This window comes from Pygocentrus nattereri, chromosome 21 (assembly GCF_015220715.1).
Source record: "Pygocentrus nattereri isolate fPygNat1 chromosome 21, fPygNat1.pri, whole genome shotgun sequence".
NCBI lineage: Eukaryota > Metazoa > Chordata > Actinopteri > Characiformes > Serrasalmidae > Pygocentrus > Pygocentrus nattereri.
Window position 1 is genome coordinate 25638146 of NC_051231.1, and position 27479 is coordinate 25665624.

Genomic DNA, 27479 nt, shown 5'->3' on the forward strand with positions numbered 1-27479 from the left:
ATCAGACACAGCGGTGCTGCTGGAGCATTTAAACACTCACTGTCCACTCTATTTGACTCTCCTACCTTCTCAGTCCACCTTGTAATAAAGTCAGAGACGATAGCTCATCTTCTGCTGCACAGTTGGTGTTGGTGTATTGGTCATCCTCTAGTCCTTCATCATATTCCAGACTGTTAAGGGCCGTCATGTTCAAGAATAGGTTATAAATTTGTGTACATTAGGTAGAAGAAAGGAAAGTGAATGTTTTTCTTTCTTTTTTTTTCTTTGAACTGTAGTTGAGCCATGGGCTCAATGTTCGCCTCTAAATAGACTTTTCTGGTAAGCACTGTGTTTTAAACATTGCAGTACTTTAGGGTGAAGGTTAGGCATGTAGAACCTGTTTGCCAGAAGCACTTCCCATCTGCTGCTTTGAATATAGATGTTTGCAAGCGCGCGGTGTCTCATTCTATGCATGCATCTACTGAGAGGCTAGCGGTTCTGAGGGGTTGCCTCTGGTAAATTCGCTGAAACACACTTTCTATTCGGTTTTGAGGCCTGGGCGGTCTCTGAGGAGGGGAAGCAGGCTGAATAGGGTGGATGTTTTGTGGGTGCTTTTGTTGAACCACATGAGTATCTTGAGGGGAAAATAAGAGATGTGCTATGGCTCTTCTCAATTCAAACCTATCTAGCAGTCTCTAAATTCTGCTATGTGGGTTGACAGGGTGTCAGAACAGTTCAGCACCATTCTGGTCTGGAATATCGCAGCGTTTCTCTTGCTGCAAAGCTCCCTGTAAAGCTTGGTTTGTCCATCTCTTCGAAGCTTTGATTTCACTGACTCCTCTGCTTTCATTTCCTTTCATTTCGAACTTAAAAGGGGCAGATTGTGGACACGGATAATAGAAATGTTACTACGATTGCTGTGAGAAGATGTGCCATGCGTGACTCTATGAACGGCCGACTAAAAGGCTCTGACTACGATAAAGATTCTTTTTTTCCAGATCTTTCCCAAACGGGTTCTCCGTGTACTTGAGACATGTAACAAGGTAAATTATGGAACCAAATGCCCTCCGCATTCCTCTGGGGCATCTCTCACATCTGTAAAGGGCCTTGAATAAGACATGACTTATCTCATTCCAATGGAGCTTTTTGATCAAGGTCATCCCACTTGACAGCGGAGTGGTTTTAACTCTTATCGCGTCTTTTTACGCGCGTCTCATCCCTCTAATTGCGTCGGAGGCTTGAAAGAGGACATTAATAGCGTTCATGAGCTCATTAGAGCATTCATGTTCAGTTTTATCTCCGTCTTCCTGTTTTTATGTGACATCTTACATCTCAGTTAGGCCTAAGGCCTTGCCGGACCGGAGTTGAGGTCCGATTAATGTGGAAAGCATAAAATTCTATGGACTTGAGGATTCACGATGGTCGTTTGGATCGAGTACTTTATATCACCCTCTCAATAGATTATAAGTAAAACTTATATGTATATATATATGTATGTGTGTGTGTGTGTGTGTATATATAGTGTGTATGTATTTGTTTTCTAATGATTGATTTGTTTTATGTAGTAGCTTTGTTTTGGTTTGAAGGACTATGCCGATGTAAAAGTTCCATATTCATACATTTCCTCTATTGAACTCTCTATCTGTACAACTAAGCCTAGTTAATAGACTTGCTCACCATTAAAATAAAAAGAAACATTATGATCTGTTCATTACAGTAGATGAAAGCACACGGGTCACGTACAGTGTTAAGCTTGTGACAGTACTTTAAACTATGATACCTGGTGAACTGGCGGTCGTCTCCTCTGCAGCACACTGACCCGTTAGCAGCACCAGTCGGGTCGGGCTTGATAGGGTTGGGTCTCAAAAGCCTCTTTTCCATTGGTTTCACAAAGCTGTTGCTGTCAAATCCCAGCTGGTTGGTAAGGTGTTTCTAGGCCAGGGCTGCAAAACTCCGGTCCTGGAGGGTCCAGCACAGTTTGGTGATTGACCCGCTTGAACACACCTGATCACGTGCAGTATCTGTTAATTGCCACGTTACCTTGGTGTGTTTTGAGCAGGGAATCCTCCAAACTGTGCTGGACACTGGCCCTCCAGGACTGGAGTTTCTAGGCCGTTGCTGTAGAATACCAGGTAGTTGCTAAGATGTTGATAGGCTGTTGATTTAGTATCCAAGGTGGTTGCTAAGAAATTGCTAGGCTGTTGCCTTGGTATCCCAGGTGGTTGCTAAGCCATTGTTATAACCTTGCTATGGAATCACAGGTTGTTACTGAGATGTTGTTGGACTTTAGTATCCCAGCAGGCCAGACCACTGTTTTGTTGTCCCAAGTGGTTCCCATGGCTGGGTCCCATGCTTGGCCTAGCTAGCAGGATACAGATCCAAAGACCATGGAACACATTTTGGCTTTGTGTTCCTCCAACACTCTCCACCTGACCTCAGATTTAGGAATTCAGAATCAAGTCTGTTCAGTGGTGAGCAGAGCTCTTAACATGCTAACAGATTTTCTGTCATAGTATCTGCACCGTTTAGCAGTTGTTATTAGACCTGTGGTTTGACATGTATTGAATTATTTATTGAAAAAGTGTGTACTGCCTTCATTCGTTTGTCAAACATGTAAGCAAACCAGAATTATTGGACTGTTTTTGGTTCTGAAATAAGCAGGATACGCTGGCACAATATCGACTTGTATGTAGATCCAGTCAGCAATGGCTATTTCAGTAGGTCATCCCACTTAATGGTTCTGCAGCCTTGCGAACGGGCAGCTAACTGCTCCAGTTCATAAGCATTCCGTGCTGAACTATGTCCATGTGGAAATGCCACTGGACTGGTCATTCTCTGTACTCAAAACCCTGCGTTGTAAAAGAGACCAAGGTCACCGGCAAGGGTGCCAGTATTTCGTGCCTAACTTTTTAAATGTCTTGCTGTTGACCCATGATCCAAAATTGGAATGACTTCACAGTATTTAACACTGTTTTCCTGTCATTTCAAGTTTAGAACCTTCCCATTAACAAGGCGTAAACAGGGGGAATAAATACATAAATAAATAAATATGTCCAAGTGGTGTTACATCATATTTTGATGTGAAAATCACCGTGTCAGTGCTGTTTAGACATCCACTTGGTCCCCAATTAGACGGGATTTATTTGATTATTTTTAAATGTGCTTTTTTGGAAGAGTTCAGCACTCCGCTAGCACCGGAATGTGTTGGCTAAATCCTCATGTTTGTGATGTTCTCCCTGGAGCTACCCAAGGCCTAAATTAAAAGCATGTTACCAAAGGAACGCTTAGTGGCAGAACAAGGTTTCTTTCGGAGCTTAGCTCTCCGAGCGCCAGGCTAGAGGTTGCGTGTCTTTGAAGCTTAATCGCCTGTAGGCTTGGACACAAAGTACAAATATCTTTGTGAAGAATCAATAATGTTCTACCACACTGTAACCTTGAAAAGTACGTTACAAAATAGCAGATTTGTTTCTTCAGCAACTTGCTTCTCCGCTACTTGTTTGAATGAAGTTTTTTTTTTTCTTCTTTTCTTTCCACCTGAATACAAATGACTGCTCTGTCGTGCTTCGCTCTTCTAAAGCCGGAAAAGTGAAAAGGTTCAATTGCTGTCATTCTTTTTTTTTCTTCTTCCCCCAATAAAACTAGGGCAGGATTTTTTCCCCTTCACCCCAATCGATGTGATGTAAATCCCTCTCGTCTTTCTTCAGCGAGTGCAGCTTTTTGCGGATGATGTGTTGTGATTCACGCCACCTCCGTTTTTCTCTCGCGAGCCTTGTTTTCTCTGTGCCTATCTTGCTCGCTCTCTCTTTCCATCTCTTGCTTTGTCCTCCTTCCGTCACTTTAATCAGCCCTTTTAATTACTGACACCCTCGGTTGCCCTCCCGCTCATTCGGTTGTCACCTCTGGGAGATTGAGCCATGGAGGAGAAGAAGAGAGACAGAGCGAAAGGAGAGGGGGGTGGGGGTGGTGGTGGTGGTGGTGATGAAGGTGGGGGGTGTTGGTAAAAAGAAGTAAAACCAGGTCCTGTGCTTCCCGCGGGTCTTGGAACAGGCCTCGTAATAGCGCGCCTGTGCCAGGCACTCAGCTGTAGTGCCAGCGCACATCTCCCACAAGCTCCCGCTGGCACTCCCTCTCTTCAACATTGTCTTGATAAATGGATTTTTTGCCTCGACTCGAATGCGTCCTCTTAAGATGAGAGGTACAGGGAAGACCTGCATTCCATCACAGCCTCAGTTGCGGGCGCCAAGCTTGAAAACCATGAGCGGTACTGTGTGAAAGTCAGAAAATAATGTTCATCTGGGCTGCAAGCGTTTATCTTTTTTTAAAATTTTTTTTTATACAAATAAATTGTAACTTTCTGTTTGTTAGTGTGTCTGATCGTTTAGCTGGAATCTTCTGAGGCTTCTGAGTGGTGCAGCTGTTGGAAATTGTTGGCTCTGTGGTCAGGAAGGTGTGAGTTTAATTCCCAGCGATGCCACAGCCATCCGTTTCTCGGAGTGCAAGACAGCATGATTGGCCTTTCTTTCTGTGGGGGCAGGAATGTGTAGATAGATGTGGGGGGGGGGGCGTTCTCTCTTGCTCAGTGTATACAGTTACCTTTAATATGACCATCGAGATATGCTTTACTGAGGTGAGGTGAGGCTCAGTTACAGGTAGTGAGTCAGCTCAGCTTCCACAAGCGTTATTACTTAAATAACTTGGCTGCCTGCTCTGGTGCAGTACTGATTGATGGGGCAAATGACCTGTCGCAGATGCACCCATCACTCCAGTGACGGAAATCCCTCCAATTAAAACAGTGATAATATCATTAAGAAAGTGTTGCAGTGTATTATGAACAACAACCAAACAGCAAGAGGTGCTAATAACTGTATTGTATGTATATGTGTGTATATATAATGTATGTGTGTGTGCGTATATGTATGTGTGTGTATGTGTCTATATATATATATATATATATATATATATATATATATATATATAAAATATCACTGCTGTATCTCCATTTTTGAGAGAGAGAGAGAAAATATATAATAATTTAAGATTATATAATCTTTATTTGGGATGAAACACTTTTCTTATCTGGACTTCATACATGGAAATATTTATTGGTATACATACAGAGCCATGTGTTAAAACAAACTAAGATTTGTCAAGTTGATGAAGTCCTAGCTTGCACTGAATCTTTCTCTGGCTTAATTTCTAGGCCTCAATTTAAGCTGGTGGCCCTTTCCCTTTGATGTAATAATAAATGCCATGCCCTAAAGTCAGACTCTAAATTATTGTGACCTTCAGTGCTGGTGTTTTTCTGATGCATTGGCATCGCTTTGTTGTGTTCTGCTGCTCTGTGGAAGAACAATTTTGGGAGGGGTGTGTAGAATGCAGTAGAAAACTAATAGTCCAAGGTTACTATATTTGCATTAGCATTTCTTTCTAAAGGAAGGTGCGTTCAAGGACAGTGTTGCTCAGTGCCGGCGTATTGCATTTCTACTCAGCATATTCAAGAGCTGTGTACTGGAGAAACATTAAGGTGGTAGCTTGTGAATATTTTATTTACCTTTCAGTGGAACTAGCCTAAATTCAATTTTAATTGTTTTAGAAAGGAGGGTCCACCCACACTGTAAAGGTCTAAGAATAACTTGCCAGGGAATGCTCAGTGATGTGGAAGTGTTTATGTGGCGTTGTAAATGGACTGGGGTGATTAAATTTCACGTGATGTAGCTGCTCTTGCTGGCCAGTTTATAAGAAACACCTATCCTGTTGTAGATAGGAACCTGTCTGTCTTCTAAATCTGCGTCCAGTGGTCAGTTTGTGGCCACAGAGCTGCGCTCGGCTGGATATTTTTTGAAAGTGGACCACTCTCAACCAAGCATGTGAAAAATTTCAGCTGATGGCAGCGTACTGGCACCTACTAGGTGCCCACTTGAGGCCAGCACTGTAAAATTGCCGTCTCTATGATCGTGCGCTGAGGGTGCAGGTAGCAATAACATCCAGCTTAATTCCAGCTCTTTCATTAAGTTAATAGTGCATAACTGTGGTTTTCAGATGAAAAATGAAGGTCATTTTACTTTATCACTTTTCTCCCCAAACCTGTCCTGGAGATCTATGTTCTTTCAGAGTTTCACACAACTCACAGACTCTAATGTGTAAGCACTGCAAAGACTGTTGAGGTGGAACAGCTGTGAAACCTGCAATGATGTCATAACTGATCATGTAATAACTCTGCAAAATGTAATAGATTTTACATTCAAACAGGCTGAAAACGTGTTCAGATTAATATTTGAACTGTTTAACAAATCTTGTTTTATTGTTTAACAAATATATATAATATTTGTAATTATATATTTAATTAATGTAATTAACAGTGATTTTGCAACTGTTATGGTTGGAATAATTAACATCATATGACAAACTTCTTGATATCCCTTTTCATGTTCATGTTCAGTACAGTAATAAAGTGATCTTTCCTGATATTCTGCCTTTAATAAATGATTGCATTTCCAACAATTGCTAGTAGCTTTTTATATGTTAATCAGTATTGTGACACTAATTATGTAATAATACATATGTAGTTAAACATAATGTATCAGAAATGTAATAAACTTGCCTGATATGACTTTTTCAGATTGACATTTTAACTGTAATAAATTACATTTTTCAAGCAATTACTGGTACATTTTAAACTAGCATATGACTAATAATGTCACAGTGTATATAGTGTTGTAGTTATAAACATAATTAAAAAAAAAACCTGCTTCATATATATTTTTTATGATTGGAATTAAACTGTAAAGAATTATTTTACATTCTAAGAATTTTTAGCCATTACTGGTAAAGTTTAAAACTAAAAATTATTATCTTAATTACCAATTACATTGCAAAGCATAATAGTTTTTAAATGTTAAAGTTTAAAACAATTATTATTATCATTATCATTATTATTAACAATTATAATAATTGTTTTAAACTTGTCTAATGATTTAATAACTTGTGCTGATTAAAATTTCACCTGATTATGTTATTATGTCAAGATGTTTTAACTGGAATGTGCACTGAATTGACAACGTTACACTCGCAAACTCACCAAAGTACCCCAAACAAACCAGCTTCCTTTGTCTAGTGTAGTAGTTCGTAGGCTTTGGCGGGTTAGGCTGCTTTGTGATTAACTGGTGTTGCTGTATAATGGTGCTGAAGTTTAATACTATACTTACTGTAATGTCACATCATTTCAGTGCGTGTACATATTCTGACAGCTAAGCAAACTCCTAATAAGCCCTTTTCACCTTTCCGCTTTTCCACTGCTTCCATTAAAACAACAAAGATGAGTAGAGTGTGTACAGCTTTCTCAAGTGTTTGATGTTGAAGCAAAAGCAGTTTCAGCAGATTGTCAGCTGATGATGAGCAGAGGAAAAATGAGTGTGCAATTATCAAAGGAATAAGCTTTGTCATACAGAGGAAAATAACCTCTGTGTCAGCGTTTCACTGCTAACATTAACCTTGTGCTTCAAAGTTGCTGCTGCAGCCGCTTTCAGAGGAACAGTTTTCATTCCCTCCCCCAAAAGCTGTCGGCATCTGATGGTGAGATAGCGGGCAGTAGATGTTCCCTCACTGGAGCCTGTAGTTGTGTAAAATGCCTACAGAGGGGCTACAGACCATGGTGACCCCACGCGCCCCCTGCTGGCATGTTTGTGCGTTTCATTTTTTGTGAATTAGTTTATTGTTGGCGAGCTAATTCAACTCTCCAGCTAACATGGCTTATCTAGTGTCTTGGTTATAGTTGTTTTCACCTATTCATCCATTTATCACTCTGCAGATCTTAGTAGGCATTATTGTACTTTGATAGCCGTGAATGAATTTTTCCACAAAGCATTTATGTCCTTTATTTAGCTTGGACTCCCACATTGTTGTGTGTTTGGGTCTCCAACAATTCATCCTCCAATTTCAATCTTGGCAGCTTTGACAAAGATAAAGTGACCCACCTTTCTGTGGTGAGCTGAAGTGCTACAAATGCCTGTGTTTCTGAGGTTAATAACAGTCCGTAAGACAACAGTGGAAGTTGTTTTACTCGCTTCCGTTTCTTGTGAAAAGGGCAGATTCTGAGCGTCCAGTGACACTTGGAAAAATAATAAACAGTACATATTGATTTTGAGGCATTTTAGTTTATACAGGACACATCAATGATTTTTTAAAAACTCCATTTGCTCAGACCCAGAATTCCTAAAATGTAGAGCAACGGCACAACTGTGGAGGCCTATACACACTACTTGAGGTGTATAAATAATACAACCACGCTTTACAGTTTACAGTCAAATAATTCAAATAAGCGTGCAGCTCAGTTCTACCCATATGCTACACTGTCTCTATGTCCTGAACTCCATGTTAAGCTGTGTTTGCTTAAAAACCCAGTGGATTGATCATTGGCACAGAGTAGCTCATAACAGCAGTAATAATTGCCCAGTCTGTCATGAGTAACTCCAGTGCATTTCCTTTCCCTCTTGTTTTAGTTTTCCTCACCGCAGCTGCTTGTGCTCGTGGCTGCCGCTAATTACCTCAACTGGGGGCCGTGGGAAGACTTGGAGGCCGAAGGTACGTGTATTTATTGCATCGCTCTGACAATAAAATTGGCCAGGAGCATTGATTTTTTTTTTTTTTTTCTCTTCTCTCCGGCCTCTTTCTATTCAGAGGACTTGTAAGCAAGTTGATTACAGACACAACAAACAGCAAAACTGGTTCTGCTAGTGGCCAGTGGTGTGTCCTCCCCTCTTTCTCTTGCTCTCTCACCTGCTCGCTCTGTCCCTTTCTGCGTCTCACTGCTTCTGAGGCAGAGCCCTCAAAATAGAAGAGAGTTCGTGACTCGTATTTTATGGAGGTGCAAGGGTGATTTAAGACCTAAGTAAGGCTAACATGCTGGGCTCTGGCCGATCAAGGACATGTGTTGGGTCTCACAGACGGTCACACTCTCCTCCAAGTGCGCTGAACTGTGCTGTGACATTGCGGTTTAAAAAGTTGACTTCACATCCTTTGGAGATGGGGACTCAAACTCAAATTGCCTGGGGGCGAGAAGCCAGGTGGTCTTCTCCGGAGGGGTCCAGTTTGAAAAAGTGGTGGGGGAAAAAGTGTCCAGTTTTTTTTTTCTAAGTATGACTTTTAACTGCCGAAAGTTTGTGATGTAATGTTTACCTAACGTTGTAAAAGATGGGAATGTATCCTATATTTTTTCCTAAGAATGAATTTTAACTGCATAATATAAGCATTCAGTTCAGCACTTCTTTGTCAATTTTAGCAATGATGTAACTAAAAATATTATAGTATATTATGTGTAGTACAATGTTATATATGCTATACAATATATAATTATAATTTGTATACATATATTATTATATATAATGTAATGTAATATAATATACATATTATATACTAAAAAATTCACCTTGTATATTTAAGTTGGTAGTAACTTCAGGCTCCTGCAGATGGTGTTGATGATCTGCCTATAAATACCTGCAGGGTGTGCTATGGTTTCATAGATTGAGAAAAGGTGGTACAGTGCAATGTCTCGTTCGATGTGTGAAAAATGCCAAAGGCCATAGTGTGAAGGAAGTAGCTGAATATGAAGGTGTTTTGGTCATATGGGTCTAACCGCAGTGGCAAAAATCACAATCTATTGGAAATGTACGTCAGAATTGTGGCTGAAAGACAAAACTGATGAACAGGGACCGTTGGCGTCTTTCATGGCGTGTGAATAAAAATCCCTTTGCTTCCAGGCAAGTATTGCTTCTAGATGTCAATGCTGATAGCAAATCTGTCAGACTACCTGGAACAATGAGTTGGATACCAGGGAAGGCATCAACAAAATCTGGCCGAACTGCGCAATTCTTTGATGCAAGAGTGGCTGAACATTGATGTCGCCTACATTCAGGAACTTGTCCAGCCCATGCCAAAGAAAATAGCAGCTGTTATTTGTGCTTGTGGAGGTATTACACGCTTTTAGGAATGTTTCGGCCACCTGTACAACAAGTCCAGTCGTGAAATTTCTTCACTAATAAATATTCCACAGTCAACTGTCAGTGGTATTATAACAAAGTGGAAGCAATTGGCAACGACAGCAACTCAGCCACAAAGTGGCGGGGTCAGTAGATGCTGTGTGCAGAGGTCGCCAACTTTCAAGTCAATCACTACAGACCTTCAAACTTCACGTGGCCTTCAGATTAGCTCAAGAAGTGTTGAGAACTTCGTGGAATGGGTTTCCGTGGCTGAACAGCTGTATCCAAGCCTTATATCACCAAGCACAATGCAAAGCGCTGAATGCAGTGGTGTAAAGCGTCGCCACTGGACTCTAGAGCAGTGGAGACATGTTCTCTGGAGTGATGAATCATGCTTCTCCGTCTGGCAATCCGATGGACGAGTCTGGGTTTGGCGGTTGCCAGGCGAACGGTACTTGTCTGACTGCATTGTGCCAAGTGTAAAGTTTGGTGGAGGGGGGATTATGGTGTGGGGTTGTGTTTCAGGAGTTAGGCTCGGCCCCTTAGTTCCAGTGAAAGGAAATCTTAATGCTTCAGCAGACCAAGAGATTTGGGACAATTTCATGCTCCCAACTTTGTGGGAACAGTTTGGGGACGGCCCCTTCCTGTTCCAATATGACTACACACCCCTGCACAAAGCAAGGTTCATAAAGACATGGATGAGCGAGTTTGGTGTGGAAGAACTTGACTGGCCTGCACAGAATCCTGACCTCAACCCGGTAGAACAGCTTTGGGATGAATTAGAGCGGAGACTGAGAGCCAGGCCTACTCATCCAACATCAGTGTCTGACCTCACAAATGCACTTCTGGAAGAACGGTCAAAAAATTCCCATAAACACACTCCTAAACCTTGTGGAGAGCCTTCCCAACAGAGTTGAAGCTGTTATAGCTGCAAAGGGTGGGCCAACATCATATCAAACCCTATGGATTAAGAATTGGATGTCACTCAATTTCATATGTGCGTGAAGACACGAGTAAATTCTTTTGGCAGTATAGTTTATATGTTTTGATGGTATGTTTATTTGCTGAAGCTTTTTTGTAAGCTTCTTTTAAATAGGTTTCCCTTGAACTTAGTGGCCATCTTGATGGGAAATTAAATAAATGACTGGTGGTCTCTGACTGTGTGTATATATACACATAGACATTTTATATTATGGGTATGTTGACTTCCGTAATCTCATCTGTACATTGCATTTCGTATTATTATTAGCAAAAAAGATTCCTTGCACACTTTTTGTGTTGTTTACTCATTAAGAGATTCCAATTTTCTTCAATTTGTTTGCTTCCATCTCTGCGTTTAGAGAACACTGCGGTCATTAAGTGTGTCACCTCCTTTCTCCTGACTTGTCTGTTTTGACTGTACGTCTGTACGCATTTACACTCTGTTTAATTGGCCTCTCGCTTGGAACCTCTAACACTGCCTTTATTTAACAGGGCTGACATTTGTAATTGCATGCTTAGTGGTAATTATAACCCACGTCAGCAATTTGCCGGTCTTAAAAGGACACCCACTGGTTCGAGTGTACAGCTGGATGAAGAAGTGCCCCCCTTAGCTAAGTGGGCGAGTGTGGCGCTTAGTTAAGGTTAGCCGCTTATATGTTATAGCCATGGTAATATTCTCTCGGGCAGGAATAGGTATCTTGGGCAACCGTGATGCAGTGCCGCCTCTGTGCTCTTAAGGGTTTTGTATGAATTACTTTCATTTGCTCCTTTGCTGTGCTGTGGCAATGCTGCTTTGTAAAGCGCTGTATCTTAGTAACGGCCCTCTACAGCAGAGACGTTGTACAGAGAGCGAGGAGAAGGGTGGACAGGTTCAAATTCATAGAGAAAAGAAGACAGATTTGAACATGCAAGCAATAAGAGAGAATAACATCATTGCCAAGAGAAACATTTATGACAAAAATTTCACTTTAAATAAGAAGGAAAACTACTGTTAAAGCTTTAGAGGCTTAACTCGTGGAAAAGTACATATTTTCTTTTTATTTTTATAACAAAAAAAGTTGGTTGGTGTATGTAAACATTTAAAATGTTTTAAAAGGTCCCCTGTCCATATATCAGCTACAAAAACAGCTGGATTTCAAATCATTGTTGTGATGTTATAAAAACTAACCTGTTTATGAATGACCATTCATAAATGTCACATAAATGAACATGGGGACGGCCCCTTACTGTTCCACAAAGCAAGGTGCATAAAGACATGGATGAGCGAGTTTAGTGTGGAAGAACTTGACTGGCCTGCACAGAGTCCCGACCTCAACCTGATAGAACACCTTTGGGATGAATTAGAGCGGAGACTGAGAGCCAGGCCTTCTCGTCCAACATCAGTGTCTGACCTCACAAATGCAGTTCAGGAAGAGTGGTCAAAAATTCCCATAAGCACACTCCTAAACCTTGTGGAAAACCTTCCCAACAGAGTTGAAGCTGTTATAGCTTCAAAGGGTGGGCCAACATCATATCAAACCCTATGGATTAAGAATTGGATGTCACTCAATTTGTATGCGTGTGAAGGCAGACGAGCGAATACTTTTGACAATATAGTGTATTATATCAGACTTATACAGTAGCAATAGCTATTTTATTTCTAAGACAGGTTGGAAAATGATGTAAAAATAAATGATTGCTGTTTTTTTTCTACATAAACCCTCACACAAACATAACCAGACATCAAAGGAAGAACAATGCTATTTGGATATGTTAACTTTATATTCAAAGTAATTCAGAAATATTTTTTATTGGTCCCCTCAATATGAAATGTTCACACTGTATAAAATGCAACCGACAAACAATTACCAGATATTAATATTACAGTAAGAAGAAATTGGGAGACAGACTGAGAGAAGAATTGGAGAGTTTGCAGCAGAGGAGTATGTTTTGAGGGTGAAAGGGAGGAAACTGACGCAGACTGTGAATGCATTGCCCATTTCAATAATGCTAATGCTAATGGAATTCATTGCAAGTGTATAGTGTGTTGGATCTTTATTTGAAAGATGAAACAGACACTTCCAGCTGTTAGTGATGATAGGAGTGCTAGCACAGCTGGGATGGAGCCACTTTGCTTGTCTCCAGGGAGCCATTGGCTAAACTTCTGCCAGTTGAGCTGGATCTAGTACAGCTTTGGGGCTTCTCAGGGCCACCCTGCAGATGTCTGATTTGGACATAATTTCAGTTTATGATGTAGATTAGCCCATTTGGATTTGTAATCTGGCCTTGGTATGTACGCATCTTATGTTTTTGATGCAGTGTATTGATCATAATGCTTGTAGTTGGACTGAACACTAAAGGGTCCATATCGTGGAAAACTGATTTTTCCGCATTTGGTGCAACAGTATAGACACTGTTAAAATTTCCAAAAGATATTATTTATTCCTCAGTCCATCCAGACCATATACCTAAATAAAGCTGCAAAGACGGGCCAATTTGAGTTTTTTGTGAATTTTTGTGATGTCATTAAATTTAGCACAGTTACATCAATCCGAATCAAACCGAATTTCCTGAAGTAAACTGAACTGCGACTGTTTTTTGAATGAGTAATAATGCAGATCAGCCAGTCAGAACAGAGGTGAGGTAGTTTATGAATATTAGCAGTCTCAAAACCATCCATCCATCCATCCATCCATCCATTTTCTAAGCCGCTTCTCCGTCAGGGTCGCAGGGGGATGCTGGAGCCTATCCCAGCGGTCATCGGGCGGAAGGCAGGATACACCCTGGACAGGTCGCCAGTCCATCGCAGGGCAGACAGACACAGACAGTCACTCACACCTAGGGGCAATTTAGCACGTCCAATTGGCCTGACTGCATGTCTTTGGACTGTGGGATGAAACCAGAGAACCCAGAGGAAACCCACGCAGACACGGGGAGTACATGCAAACTCCACACAGAAAGGACCCTGGTCTCCCGGCCGGGGAATCGAACCCAGGCCCTCCTCGCTGTGAGGCGACAGCGCTACCCACCACGCTACCGCCCATGTCTCAAAACCACAGGAAAAAAAAAAACACAAAAAAAAAAGTGCCTTTTTTTTTATTCTGAGGCCTAAAGAAAGGTTGGAATATGGACATTAAAATGAATTATGACTGTTCAAGCTACATAAACAGGTAAAAATGTTAATCCACGAAAAATGTAAGATATGGGAAGTAATTAACATTAATACATTTTCATGTTCTACAGTGCTTACTAAATTAGTAATTAGTGTATTTACCATAATATATAGTTATGTTCAGTAACTATATTGTAGTTATAGTTAGCCCACAAAAGAAGCTGTTTTGTTATTTATGCCACGTTTGTCATTGTTTATTTAGTTGAAGCTGAAATTCGGTTTGATTCGGATTGATGTAACTGTGCTAAATTTAACGACATCACAAAAATAAACTCAAATTGGCCCGTTTTTGCAGCTTTATTTAGGTATATGGTCTGGATGGACTGAGGAATAAATAATATTCCTTGGAAACTTTAATAGTGTCTATACTGTTGCATCACATGCGGAAAACTCAGTTTTCCATGATATGGACCCTTTAGTGTACAGTCCAGCTACAAGCGTTATGATCAATAGAGTGCATCAAAAACATAACTTTATGCAAGATGCTGTTATGATTTCATTCTCATCAGCTATGCATTTCCATACACTTGGTTTAACCTATCCTGTCTTCACTTACTCTGCATGTCAGTCAAACGTCCTATTTCTGTTAGACATATCACTGCTGTCGGAACAAAACCTCATATCTCCAAAATGGTAACTCTACAGAAGAAGGGAAGAAGTTCCTTTAATGTAAGTCAATGGAACCAGATGTTTTTCCAAGTCATTTTGTGTCATTTCTTTTAGTCCATTTATCATGGAATTACACACAATGTAAAGGGCAACAGGCATTTTCAAATTATGTCAAAAACTGAAAAATGACAAAAATGGAGATACGAGGTTTTGTCCTGACACCAGCTCTATGGCCATGTTAAGCATGCCAGACTCTCGTGACAATAAAACGTTTTTTAAAAGGATAGTTTTGCCCTCAGTTTTGGGTTTATAGGCCTCTGTGTATTGGAGCCTTGAATGAATGAAGACAACTGCGCAAGACATTGCCGAGGCTCTTAACAAGTGGGCCAGCATACCTATAAGGACTTTATCTATATGGAAAATGTTCCAACAAGCAGCGCTGCATTTCTTCTGCATATTTACCTGTTGGAAGCTCACTGTCCATATGTCTCATGCTAATATCTCTAGTTTCACAGTAAAAATGCATCTTTCTCAATTTCTCAGAAGAAGCGATACTCGGGCGACAATGTGGAGTTCTGCCACTCAGGTGAGACAGCCAGTCTGATAAGTATAGGAGTCTTAGGGTACTGCACACTGGACGAGTCAAAAAGACGGTGACCAGAGACAGTCACGTCGCTCTGCATCTGCTGTCATGGGTGGTGGATCATTCTCAGCAATGCAGTAACCCTGATGTGGTGGTGGTGTGTTAGAGTGTGTTGTGCTGGTATGAGTGGATCAGACACAGCAGCACTGCTGGAGTTCTTAAACACTGTGTCCACTCACTGTCCACTCTATTAGACACTCCTACCTTGTCAGTCCACCTTGTAGATGTAAAGTCAGAGACGACAGCTCATCTGCTGCATTGGTCATCCTGTAGTCCTCCATCAGTGGTCACAGGACGCTGTTGGCTGGATATTTTTGGTGGGCGGACTATTCTTAGTCCAGCAGTGACACTGAGGTGTTTACTCCAGCAGCACTGCTGTGTCTGATCCACTCAGACCAGCGCAACCCACACTAACACACCACCACCGCACCAGTGTTACTGCAGTGCTTAGAATGATCCACCACTCAAATAGTACCTGCTCTCTGAGGGTCCATGGGGGTCCTGAGCATTGAAGAACTTGTTTTTTTTTCAAGGCAGGATCCAGGCCAAATTGATGATGAACTTGAATGAAGAAGTTATATTGGCATCTGAGACGTACACATGAAGGGCAGGCGCTTGTAGGAGAAACTGAAGCTGAAAAGGAGTTTATTCGATAAAAATGAAATGTTTTATGCTAATATTTTTATTCAGTTATTTTTGGCACATAGTAATTATGTTATTTGTGCTGTTCTTTGTAGGTTTGTAATTTCAGTCTGCTGTAGCCCCTTCATTTTCCTTTAAATACCTTAAAATGAACAGGAAAAAGAAAGAATTCAATTAAATGGCTGTATTTACACCTTAGTTTTTATCCATTACAGCAAAGAGCCCCAGATAAGTGGCATTACAGCCTCCTTTGTCTTTCTCCTCAGCCTGGCTCTCCTCTAGATCAGCAGCACATTTTCCCTCTCCTTTTCTCCTACTTTTACTCCAGTATTCACATACCCTGCAGTTATATTCATTTATTTGAAACCCAGGCTTTTAATCACAGTTTGTCCCGCTGTTGGCTCGTGAACATTTAAACGGCATTACTGCTGCAGTCATGGTCGCAGCTGGTGAACTTTTGGCTTTATTCTAGCAAAGAAAAGGAGAACTTGGGCTCATGTCAGATTCTGTTGTCATTGTATTGTACAGAAACTTTTGGTTATTCTTCTTTAATAAATCTATCAGCTACTACATTGTAGCTTAATGTTGGTGAAATCGTCTTTGCTTGAAAGGGTTATTGTGCTCACATCTCAAACTCCTGCACGTGTGTTCTCCGTCCTTATGTTCTTGCGAGTTCGTAAATAGTCAAGAATGTTGTTCCCAAGAACACAAGTGCATTCTTGGGCTCAATCCCATTTCTTCTTTTCACCCCTACCCCTTGTCTTTGAGTTTCACCTTAACCCCTTGGAACGGAGATGCCAAGGATAGTGGTTGAAATCTTGCCCTATGAAATGGGACAACCCAACCCAAATCAAAAAACAAACCTTCATTAACAGGCGACCCGGCCTGACTTCAGCGTAAGGAGAGAAGGGAAAAGTTCAGCAACCTCGCTGCTGGGCTTTAGTTACATTTAGGGTAACATATGCTGTCCAAAAGGGGGATATGACAGTTATTTATTGTCGCCCACCACTAATTCATTGGTGATACCAAGCTAATCTTGTTCGAATTTTCCTGTTCCACCTTAAATGGTTCAAAAGCTTCAGGCGTCAGTACTGCTGGACTATTTAAGGTGGAATGAGAAAATTAACTAGCTAGCTACCGAGACATTAGCATACTTTGTGGTTTTTTTTTTTATGCTTGTTACAACGGAAATTACCATGATACGTTGAAATGACATAAAACTAAGATAATACAATGGATATCATTTTTTAACGGAAAAAATACTCACATTTGTGGGTTTCCTTGGTCGCTCGTGCTGCTGTCTTGCTGGTTTTTCTTTTTTTTTCCCCTCATAACACTCCATGAAAAACCTCTAGCCCTAACACTTCACCCTACCCCTCTATCTGAACAAAAACTGGGACACCCTGCCCTAGATGTGAACATGCAAAACTAAGGGCTAAGGGCTGAGTGCTAAGGGCTAAGGGCTAAGTGGTAGGGGCAAGGGGTGAACTGGGATTGGGCCTTGGTATTGAGAAACACCCCTTGACTAGGTGAATGAGGTGTTTTAGATTTGGGTTGGAGGTGAAGCCTGTAGCGAGATAGATCTCCAGAAGGAGGATTGGTGACCACTCCTGCACAGGTTGTTACCTAAGCTTCACTATTCATTTTGACAGGCCACATTGCCTTTAACTACTGGCTGTCATCATGTAGAACGTATGCTCTCCCTTCCCCTGAAGAAAAATGTTAATAGCCCCACATGCTGCAATTAAGTCACAGAGACATGCTAATGCCAGCTGCTGTAATAAAGGTGTAGACTGGGCCTTCTGAGGTTTGAGTGAACCTTGTGTCAGCCATGTTTCACCATTTGTAAGAGCTCTATCACATGAGCCATTAATCCAGATGGTTGCAGAATCATTAAATACCATTGGGTGGTTGTTGGCTGTGCTGGTCTTAGGACTGAACCAGGTGCGTTTGTTGGATTTATAGTGAGGTGCCAGTTTAATACCTTATATCTACACTTATTGGCCATTTTAGCAGAAACACTTACCATCAGTGCACTGTGTAGGATATTGGCTGAAGCGCATGTGTTGCTTCACAGTCTAGCAGCCAGCCTCTACCCAATGGAATCAATGGAAAGCGGACATCATAGGATGGTGGACAGTTCTCAGCACTCCTGTACTCTAGTACTGTACAGGATATTTCATTTTTCTGAAGATGTCATCAAGCAAAGACTATCAAAACTGCTTTCCAAGTTGATGCTTAGGCCCAATCCCGTTTCTTCTTTTTACCACTTCCCCTTGTTTTTGAGTGTCACCCTAACCCCTTGGATCAAATTGAGAAAAGAAAAACCATTTCTTCATTCAGAGCGTTGCTCTGTAGGTCACCCGGCCCATCTTCAGTGATGGCAGAGAAGGGAAAAGTTCAGCAACCCCACTGCTGGGCTTTTGTAAATTTAGGTCATCATATGCTTTCAGAGAGGGAGTATAAGACAATTATTTATTATTGGCGTCAACACTGCTGTGTCAACAGTACTGGACAATTTAAGGTGGAATGGGAAAGTTAGCTAGCTAGCTACCGAGACATTAGCATACTTTTAGCGATGAACCGAAAATAACTAAGATAATACAGTGGTTATCGTAATATTTTCTAATGGTGAAAATACTCACATTTGTGGGTTTCTTTGGTCGCTCGCGCAGCCATCTTGCCGGTTTTTCTTTTTTTCTCATACCACTCTGCTTGGAGTGTGCATCTGAAAAACCTCAGTTTGGAGGGCCATATAGCCCTAACACTTTGTCCTACCCCTCTATCTCAGCAAAAATTGTGACACCCTACCCTAGATGTGAATGCGCAAAACGGAAGGCTAAGGGTCAAGTTATAGGGGCAAGGGGTGAAATGGGATTAGGCCTTAGTCTCTTTGGTTTCCACAGCTACAGATAAATTTCTGGCTGCTTCTTCAAGCCATCAATGTTTACAGTCCCAGTCATTGGTGAGCGGTGGTTCTTATAAAATGGCCAATGTTTTGTCGATGCAAGGTAATAAGTAACAATAAGTTTCTAATGTTGGACAGTATATGGCTTTTAGACTTCTGGCTCTATTATGTTTCCACATTTTTGTTTCATCAACCAAAACAGGCCCTAATTATATGACCGTGGACCTTGTTAAAGGCTATTGGAGCTTTGTTTAAAGCTATTCCTGCCGTTTGGTCATTCTCATTGTCATTGCTGCAGGATGAAAGAGAAAGATGTCCCTCATTTTGCCTTTTCTTCAGTGCTGCTGCCATCTCTGTACAGTCTTCCACACCAGCTAATGTTATCTGATGTTGTCTGTGCCTAATTTAATTACATTAAAAAAAGTTAATCAGCGTCAAAAAGGATGGATGTTTGCCAGAAAGCTTTAGAACAACACCAGTTTAGTCTTTCAAGATGCAGAGTCCGTTTGTTTAGTCTTCTTTTCTACATCTTATTCACGTTTCTGTATAAGGAAGGGAAATAAACTACTGAATAAACTGGAAAGTGATATGCATCACAATATACATTTTTTCTGAGGTTTGCAAATGGACAAAATGTCCTTTTTATGCAGTGCAGCATGTATTTCCCATGTATTGAGCTAAAAGCCAAAATCACATGACTTTGCTTGTACTAAAGAGAGTGGCCTACATTAACAGGGATTTATAGTAGGCTTAAAAGAAGCCACTCTCTTTATGACAAGAGATTTGATGTGATTTTGCCTTCTTTTGGGTAAATTAGAGTTTTATTTACACTAGATAACACTGTTCCTTCAGGGAATTCAGTGGTTTTTAATTAGTAGATTTTTCCACTTTTCTGAAATGGGAAAGTCTGATAAAGACATCTACGTGCTGTGAAACTCAACCACGAAAAGGGCCATAGTAAACATTTTCAACAAACCTTTTATTTTTCCTTAACATTTTGCCATAATCCCAACAGGCCATTGTATATCCAAGATACAATGCAAAAAATAGCCACTGAGTACTTGAAGGATTCAAAAATAATTATAAATAAAATCTAAGGCCCAACCCCAGTTCACCCCTTGCCCATACCACTTAGCCCTTAGCCCTTAGCCCTTAGTGTTCACGTCTAGGTGTAGGGTGTCCCAGTTTTTGTTGAGATAGAGGGGTAGGGCGAAGTGTTAGGGCTAGATGGCCCTCCTCCAAACTTTTTCAGAGACTCTCTCCAAACAGTGTTATGAGGAAAAAACAGCAAGATGGCTGTGCAAGCGACCAAAGAAACCCACAAATTCTCTGCTAAAAAATACAATAACCATTGGATTATCTTAATTTAATCTCATTTCAAAGTGTTATGGTCGTTTTCTTCATAACAAGCGTAAAAAATCACTAAAAGTATGCTAATGTCTCGGTAGCTAGCTAGCTAATTTTCCCGTTCCACCTTAAATAGTCCAGCAATATTGACATCTGAAGCACCAGAATGTAACTGCTGCACCATTTCAGGTGGTACAGGAAAATTTGAACAAGAATACTTTCAGCTTTATATCACCAATGGATTAGCGATTGGCAATAATACATAATTGTCTTATCCCCGCTCTTTGAAAGCATATGTTACCCTAAATGTAACTAAAGTCCAGCAGCGAGGTTGCTGGATTAGTAGCCGGTTAATGAAGCAGTGTTGTTTTTTTTTTTTTTTTTTTGAGGGTTGTCCCATTTCGTAGGGCAAGATTACAACCACTACCCTTTGTAACTTTGTTCCAAGGGGTTAGGGTGACACTCGAAAAACAAGGGGTAGGGGTCTAAAGAAGAACTGGGATTGGGCCAAATTGTTTTATATAAAACAATAGACTATATTAGCTGCAGAAAACTGTTAAACCTCTTTAAAGGTTCCCAATGCACAGTAGGTTTTTAAACATTCACTTTAATTAGCCACTTGGCATCTGTTTTTTGTGGTGCTGTCCCATAGATCGTTGTTGGGGAGGGGCTGAGAGCACACATTACCTTGCAGTGCATGCTGAGAACTGTATTGCAGCTCATGGAGAAATGGGGTAATATTAATGGGAAATTAAAATAGTTTTGTAGGCTGATTAGGATTGTACCTGACCTATGTTTTACACATGGGGTTTAGACAGTCCCTCACCAACTAATGTGTCTGTGTTTCCAAACCATTATGTTCACCGAAATTTCAACAAAGGACATTTCTGAACTATGTTTGGTTAGTTTGTTTTGTGTCTTCTCAGGAGTAAAAATGTGGGTTTGATCGTTTTCTTACGTTACGAAAAATCAAATATCCACTGAAATTCCCAACATAAAACCCAACATATTGAGCTGTCACACACAGGGCTGTAAAAATATCAGGTTCAGCTCAGTCTTCAGTACTTGCCAGATTACCTTGAAAGTCATCTTGTTCCAGTCAGTCTGTAAAGCATTTCACACCTCAACTTGTTTTCTAATAGATAATATAATGTTATATTCTGTTTGTTTCTGGCTTCTTTCATTTTGTTTAGATGTTTTGCCATCACAGTCAATGCAAATCAGATTGTTGTGTACAGGCTCTATGTAATTGATCTAAATCTGTCTTGTTGATGCATGCAGCTGTTCAGTGTTCTAGAAATACCAATGATACTCATATATTCAGTAAAAGGCTATTATGGCATAATTATTCATGTTCGCGAGGAAATATTGTCAGATTCCTGTCAAGTCAGTCCTCTAACATGGATATCCACTGATTATGCTTTGAAATCCATTGTTTCAAAGTTAATTGAGTCAGGCCATTAGAAACAGAACATCTGAGGCCTTGGTACCTTTTTCCTTCTAGCACATAAACAACATGGCTGACCGAACCTCTATTTCCGTACCATGGGAGAAACCTCTCGCAAAGGAGCTGTGAAGCAACCTTCTGGGATTTTTAATGGCCTACTTTACATAATTCTACATGTACCCTCTTATTCTTCCCTTTCCCAACCCCTCACTCTAGTTCTCATCTAATGGAAAAGTTTTAGCCTCAATTTACCTCCGTCTTCTCTCTCACATGCCAAGTTTGGAGTTTTGAAACCCGAACACTTGAAAGTAATTTTAGCTCCGCTCTCATTATACCAAATGGATTTCGTAAGATACTTCACTTCTTTTAGCTGTTGGTTCTCATTAAACAGACGTAGATTTGAATATATATTTTTTTCAATCCTCTTCATGTGAAAGAGGAGCGCTTCAAGAGCCATTATGTAAAACTGATAGATGTTGGCCATGTTAAAGAGCAGTTATTAAAATCACCCCTCTGGAGCAAAGTGGGATTATTTGTTCTATTCAGCTGAAGTCAATTGGCTGATTTAATGCTATACTAATGCTTAAACTGTGGATTATGGATCTCCTGCTTCTGTATGAGCAGGGAATGGAAAGCTGAAATTTCTTTTTCTCCGAAAGAAAACACCTCATCGTTTCATGAGAGCGGAGTTCCTTTGTAAAGGTCTGGAAAGTGGACTAAAGCTACGTTAACATTAGAGGGCCGAAGTGGCACAAATCTGATCTTTTCAAATCTGCACATTTCATATATAGATCTAAATCGACCATAATTATTACAAACTAGAAGGAGAAAGTTTGTGAATGTACTGGACAAAACCAATGCTATGGAATCCCAGGTGGTTGCTAAGGTGTTGGTGACCGTTGCTATGCCTCCCACCTATTGCTGTGTTATCTAGGGGGTTTGTTAAGGTGTTGCTTGACCATTGCTATGGTATACCACTTGGTTGCTAAGGTGATGCTAGGCCATTGCTATGGAATCCCAGGTGGTTGCTAAAGTGTTGGTGACTGTTGCTGTGGCATCCCACCTACTGCTGTGTTATCTAGGGGGTTTGTTAAGGTGATGCTAGGCCATTGCTGTGGTATCCTAGGTGGTTACTAAGGTGATGCTAGGCCATTGCTATGGTATACCACATGGTTGCTAAGGTGTTGCTGGGCCATTGCTATGGAATCCCAGGTGGTTGCTAAAGTGTTGGTAACTGTTGCTGTGGCATCCCACCTATTGCTGTGTTATCTAGGGGGTTTGTTAAGGTGATGCTAGGCCATTGTTATGGTATCCTAGGTGGTTGCTAAGGTGATGCTAGGCCATTGCTATGGTATACCACATGGTTACTAAGGTTTTGCTAGGCTGTTGGTATGTCTTCCAGGGAATTGTTAAGGTGGTGTTGGGCCATTTCTATGCTATTCCAGGTGGTTGCTAAGGTGTTGTTGGGCCATTGCTCTCTTAGCCCAGGTGTTTGGGGTTGTGGGGTTTAGAGTTCAACTATTCCCAGCAAATGTGTATTTTTTTAAGATGAATTCCATGGAAATTGATGGAAGTCACTCCATAATTCAGCTGTTCTCAACCCCTTACTCTTGCATATGTTGGTATTTTCCCTGGTCCCAACACACCTGATCCAACTAATCAACTGATTAACGAACCTTCCTTTAGCAGAGAAAATGCTAAACTATGCAGCACTCAAAGTATTCCAGGACGTGGATTGACAACCATTTGCACTCATTAATGTACATAATGAACTAGAGTGGCAAGATAAATCCTTTGTTAATTATTATTACAATATTGGCCTTTGCAGTACTGATAATTCAGGAGGTGGCACATTGCAAACAAGCCCTTTAACTTGGCTTTCCACAGGGCACTCATCATGCAAAATTTTTCATGCCTTTTTAAATTGAGTACTATCCAAAGCTCCAAATATACGGAGTTGAAATGTAAATGCAACACGTTTGATTTTTCTCCCATTTTATAGCATTTTGATTTAAAAAAAAAATAAATTTCCGCTAGAAATTGTGCATCATGCTCCTACAGAAGAGTGAAGGCCATGCTGGATACAGACATGGGAATTCTATTGTGAACAGCATGTTTGTTCCCCTCTACACAAAGCAAGCTCCATACACACATGGTTTAAGGAGCTCCACTGAACACCTTTTGATGTGATATGGGCGTAATGCTCGTGTGTCCACATTGTGTGTATGGAATTTTGTCCATATCGTGGCACTTATCAGAGACATTATAACTTATGGTAACTGACGACGACGTACATTTCCGGTCTGGGGGGGCTTTAATCCAGCCAAATCTTCACCCTTAAGCATCATTGCCAAATTAGCCGCTGCAGTGTGTCAGCCTATGACGGGTAGATTGCTAAGCTTTATTGGATCATGAATAGGGTGAACAACTTGCCTGTAATTAATTGCAGGCAAACAGACCCCTTACACTCCCCCTAGCCAGCCCAAAACAACAAGCTAACGCCATAATTGATGACATTAGAAGCTGTCCCTGCGTCCTCCGTGAGTCATTGGTGTCGCAAGCTTTCTTTTTCTCCCCTTGTTTTGCCAGAAAGAACATATTTATATAGAAAATAATTGTATTGAGAGTGTGCAATCTGCGAGACTTATCTCATTATCGCTTTGTCAATGCTCCAAATGTGATGAGGCAGGAAGAGTGAGGGAGCGTGTATGCAGGAGTGTGTGTGTGTGTGTGTGTGTGAAGGATGAGAGGAACACCCTGAAGCAAACAGAGCTGCTGGCACTGAGGCCCATCAGATGTGCAGGTTAGCGTCTCTGTAAATATCATTAGAGTGTGTGAGAGCGCGAGCGTGTGTGCGCGCACATTTGTCTTTCAGCCTTCAAACATGCGGCAGCCCTCCAGAGCCACTCGTTAGGATGTGGCTAGTGGAAAAGACCTCATCGCCGCTCTCATTTGCATTCCGCGGCGCTGGTGGACGACGCTACAGTGCGCAAACACAATCAAGGCTTTTGTCTCCTGTAATGCCAAGAGGAAGTGGAGGAATACAGTATCTGCCTATAGATGCTTTACGTACCACTGCTGGCGAAGAACACAAGCTAAGAGTCTGTCTACAGCACCGACCACAGCCTGGTGCATACAGAACCAGTCAAAAGTTTGAGCACATCAACTTAGAGAAAAGGTCTTGTCTTGTCTTTTCTTTCTTTCTGTCTTTTTTCTTTTGTTTTTTTCTTTCTTTGCTTCTATCTTTTTACCACACGTTGTGAGGTCAGACACGGATGTTGGGACAGAAGGCCAGTCTGGGCTCTAATTCATCCCAAAAGTGTTCTATCGGGTTGAGGTCAGGACTCTGTGCAGGCCAGTCAAGTTCTTCCACACCAAACTCGCTCATCCATGTCTTTATGGACCTGCTTTGTGCGCTCGCGTGCACTCATGTTGGAACAGGAAGGGGCCGTCCACAAACTGTTCCCACAAATTTGGGAGCACAAAAGTCCAAAATCTCTTGGTCTGCTGAAGCATTAAGAGTTCCTTTCACTGGAACTAAGGGGCCGAGCCCAACTCCTGAAAAACAACCCCACACCATAATCCCCCCTCCACCAAACTTTACATTTGGCACAATGCAGTCAGACAAGTACCGTTCTCCTGGCAACCGCCTAACCCAGACTCCTCCATCGGCGAAGCATGATTTGTCACTCCAGAGAACACGTCTCCACTGCTCTAGAGTCAAGTGGCAGCACTTTACACCACTGCATTTGATGCTTTGCACTGTGCTTGGTGATGTAAGGCTTGGATGCAGCTGCTCGGCCATGGAAACCCATTCCATGAAGCTCTCTACCCTGTTCTTGAGCTAATCTGAAGGCCAAATGAAGTTTGGAGGTCTGTAGCGATTGACTCTGCAGAAACTTGCCAACCTCTGCGCACTATGGGTCTCAGCATCCACTGTCATTTTACGTGGCCTAAAACTTCATGGCTGAGTTGCTGTCATTCCCAATCGCTTCCACGTTGTTATAATACCACTGACAGTTGACTGTGGAATATTTAATTCCGATTCAGATTCCTTTATTGATCCCAAGGGGAAATTGCAGTTGTTACAGTTGCAGCCATTTATGTAAAAATAAACACTTTACTAATAATTTAAGACAATATAGAGAAATTTGCAGTATGTACACGAGATTTAAGTACTTATGAATACAGTAAAGTGGCGGTGATTGTGATAATAAATATGAAACATCTGGTATAAAGCAGTTCAACTATTTAAATTATTTAAATTAAGTTAGTGTCTCTCTGAGTTATTGCACACACAGTTGTTGTTATTGCACATATGAACAGTTTGGTATTGAGTTTTGTGAATCACACACTGAGGGAGGAGTTATAGAGTTTGATGGCCACAGGTTAGAATGACTTCCTGTGGCGCTCTGTGGTGCGTTTTGGTAGAATGAGTCTTGCACTGAATGAGCTCCTGTGTCTCATCACCGCGTTGTAGAGTGGGTGGGAGCCATTGTCCATAATGGCCTTCAGCTTAGACAGCATCCTCCTCTCCGGCACGGCCGTCAGCAAGTCCAGCTCCACACCCACATCATCACCGGCCTTGCGGATCAGTTTGTTGAGTCTGTTGGCGTCTGCCACCCTCAGCCTGCTTCACCAGCATGCAATAGCATAGAGGATAGCACTCGCCACCACAGCCGCATAGAAGATCCAGAGCATAGTACGGCAGATGTTGAAGGACCTCAGATGCCTCAGAAAATAGAGACGACTTTGGCCCTTCCTGTAGAGGGCATCAGTGTTCTTAGCCCAGTCCAGTTTATTGTCAATATAACACCCAGATATTTGTAATCCTCCACAGTGGAAACGAGGAAATTTCATGTCTGGACTTGTTGCACAGGTGGCATCCTATCACGGTACCACGCTGGAATTCACTGAGCTCCTGAGAGCGACCCATTCTCTCACTGTTTGTAGAAGCGGTCTGCAGGCCTAGGTGCTTGGGTTTATACACCTGTGGCCATGGAAGTGATTGGAACACCTGAATTCAATTTTTTGGATGGGTGAGTGAACACTTTTGGAAATATAGTGTAACTATAATAGAGAAAATGGGACTTCTGACAACACGCTAGACCTGGTATACCAAAAACGCACCTTAGATAAACTATACTTAAACCTTGCATCTTTGAGAAAATCAAGCTATATTTCTGAGGTGTTCCAGGTGGTTGCTATGCTAAGGTATGGTATGTATTTGCTACGGTGTTGTACTTGGTCTCATGGTGATATAAGAATAGAGCACAAACATTTGGCCACATAGCGTAGAATGACTGTGGTAGAATAAGCGGTTTATAAGAAGACCGACTCAATTTCAGGGTGTTGAGTGCTGTATGAAAACCGTGCATCAGATTGGTTCAACGAACAACTTATTTTGTTATAAGGTCTACAATTGTACAAAGTTTTGTGGCTCTAGCTTGAACGCTGTGGGCAAATACATGTTACGACGTTTTGACTGTAGGTTAATAATATGTAGAACGTGAAGAACAATGGGCTTCATTCACCCATATATTCCTAAGCTTTTTCTTCGGTTCAGCTGTTCCACTCCTCCACTGCTCAGTGCTGGGGGGCTTTAAAACCCCTGATGCTTAGCCTTGGGTGTGTTGACCATAGGGTAACCTGTGTAACCAGGAGACCAAGAAACTATATCATGTGTCTGTTTTGAGGGTTTTATTCTGGTTATTCTGGTTCTTCCTCTCTCCTCATACATCAAAAGTATATGAAAGAATAAGCTTAGTGTACTAATACACTGCATGGAACACGCGGTG

The 27479-nt window shown here is 41.3% G+C and overlaps 1 protein-coding gene across 2 annotated transcripts in view; it reads left to right on the top strand.

Moving 5' to 3' along the window:
- The window catches only part of fhit (fragile histidine triad diadenosine triphosphatase), a 476955-nt gene that overhangs the window by 23694 nt on the left and 425782 nt on the right, over window positions 1-27479 (top strand). Inside the window, exon 2 of one of the 2 annotated variants that reach the window (XM_037532128.1) lies at window positions 8478-8559. Coding sequence is in view for 1 of the 2 variants with exons in the window: in XM_017710626.2 (XP_017566115.2) it covers window positions 24477-24484 (8 nt within the window). In the remaining variant the exon portion in view is untranslated. Of the gene's footprint in view, window positions 1-8477; window positions 8560-24461; window positions 24485-27479 lie in introns of those variants that run through there. The other variant, XM_017710626.2, reaches the window with a different exon arrangement.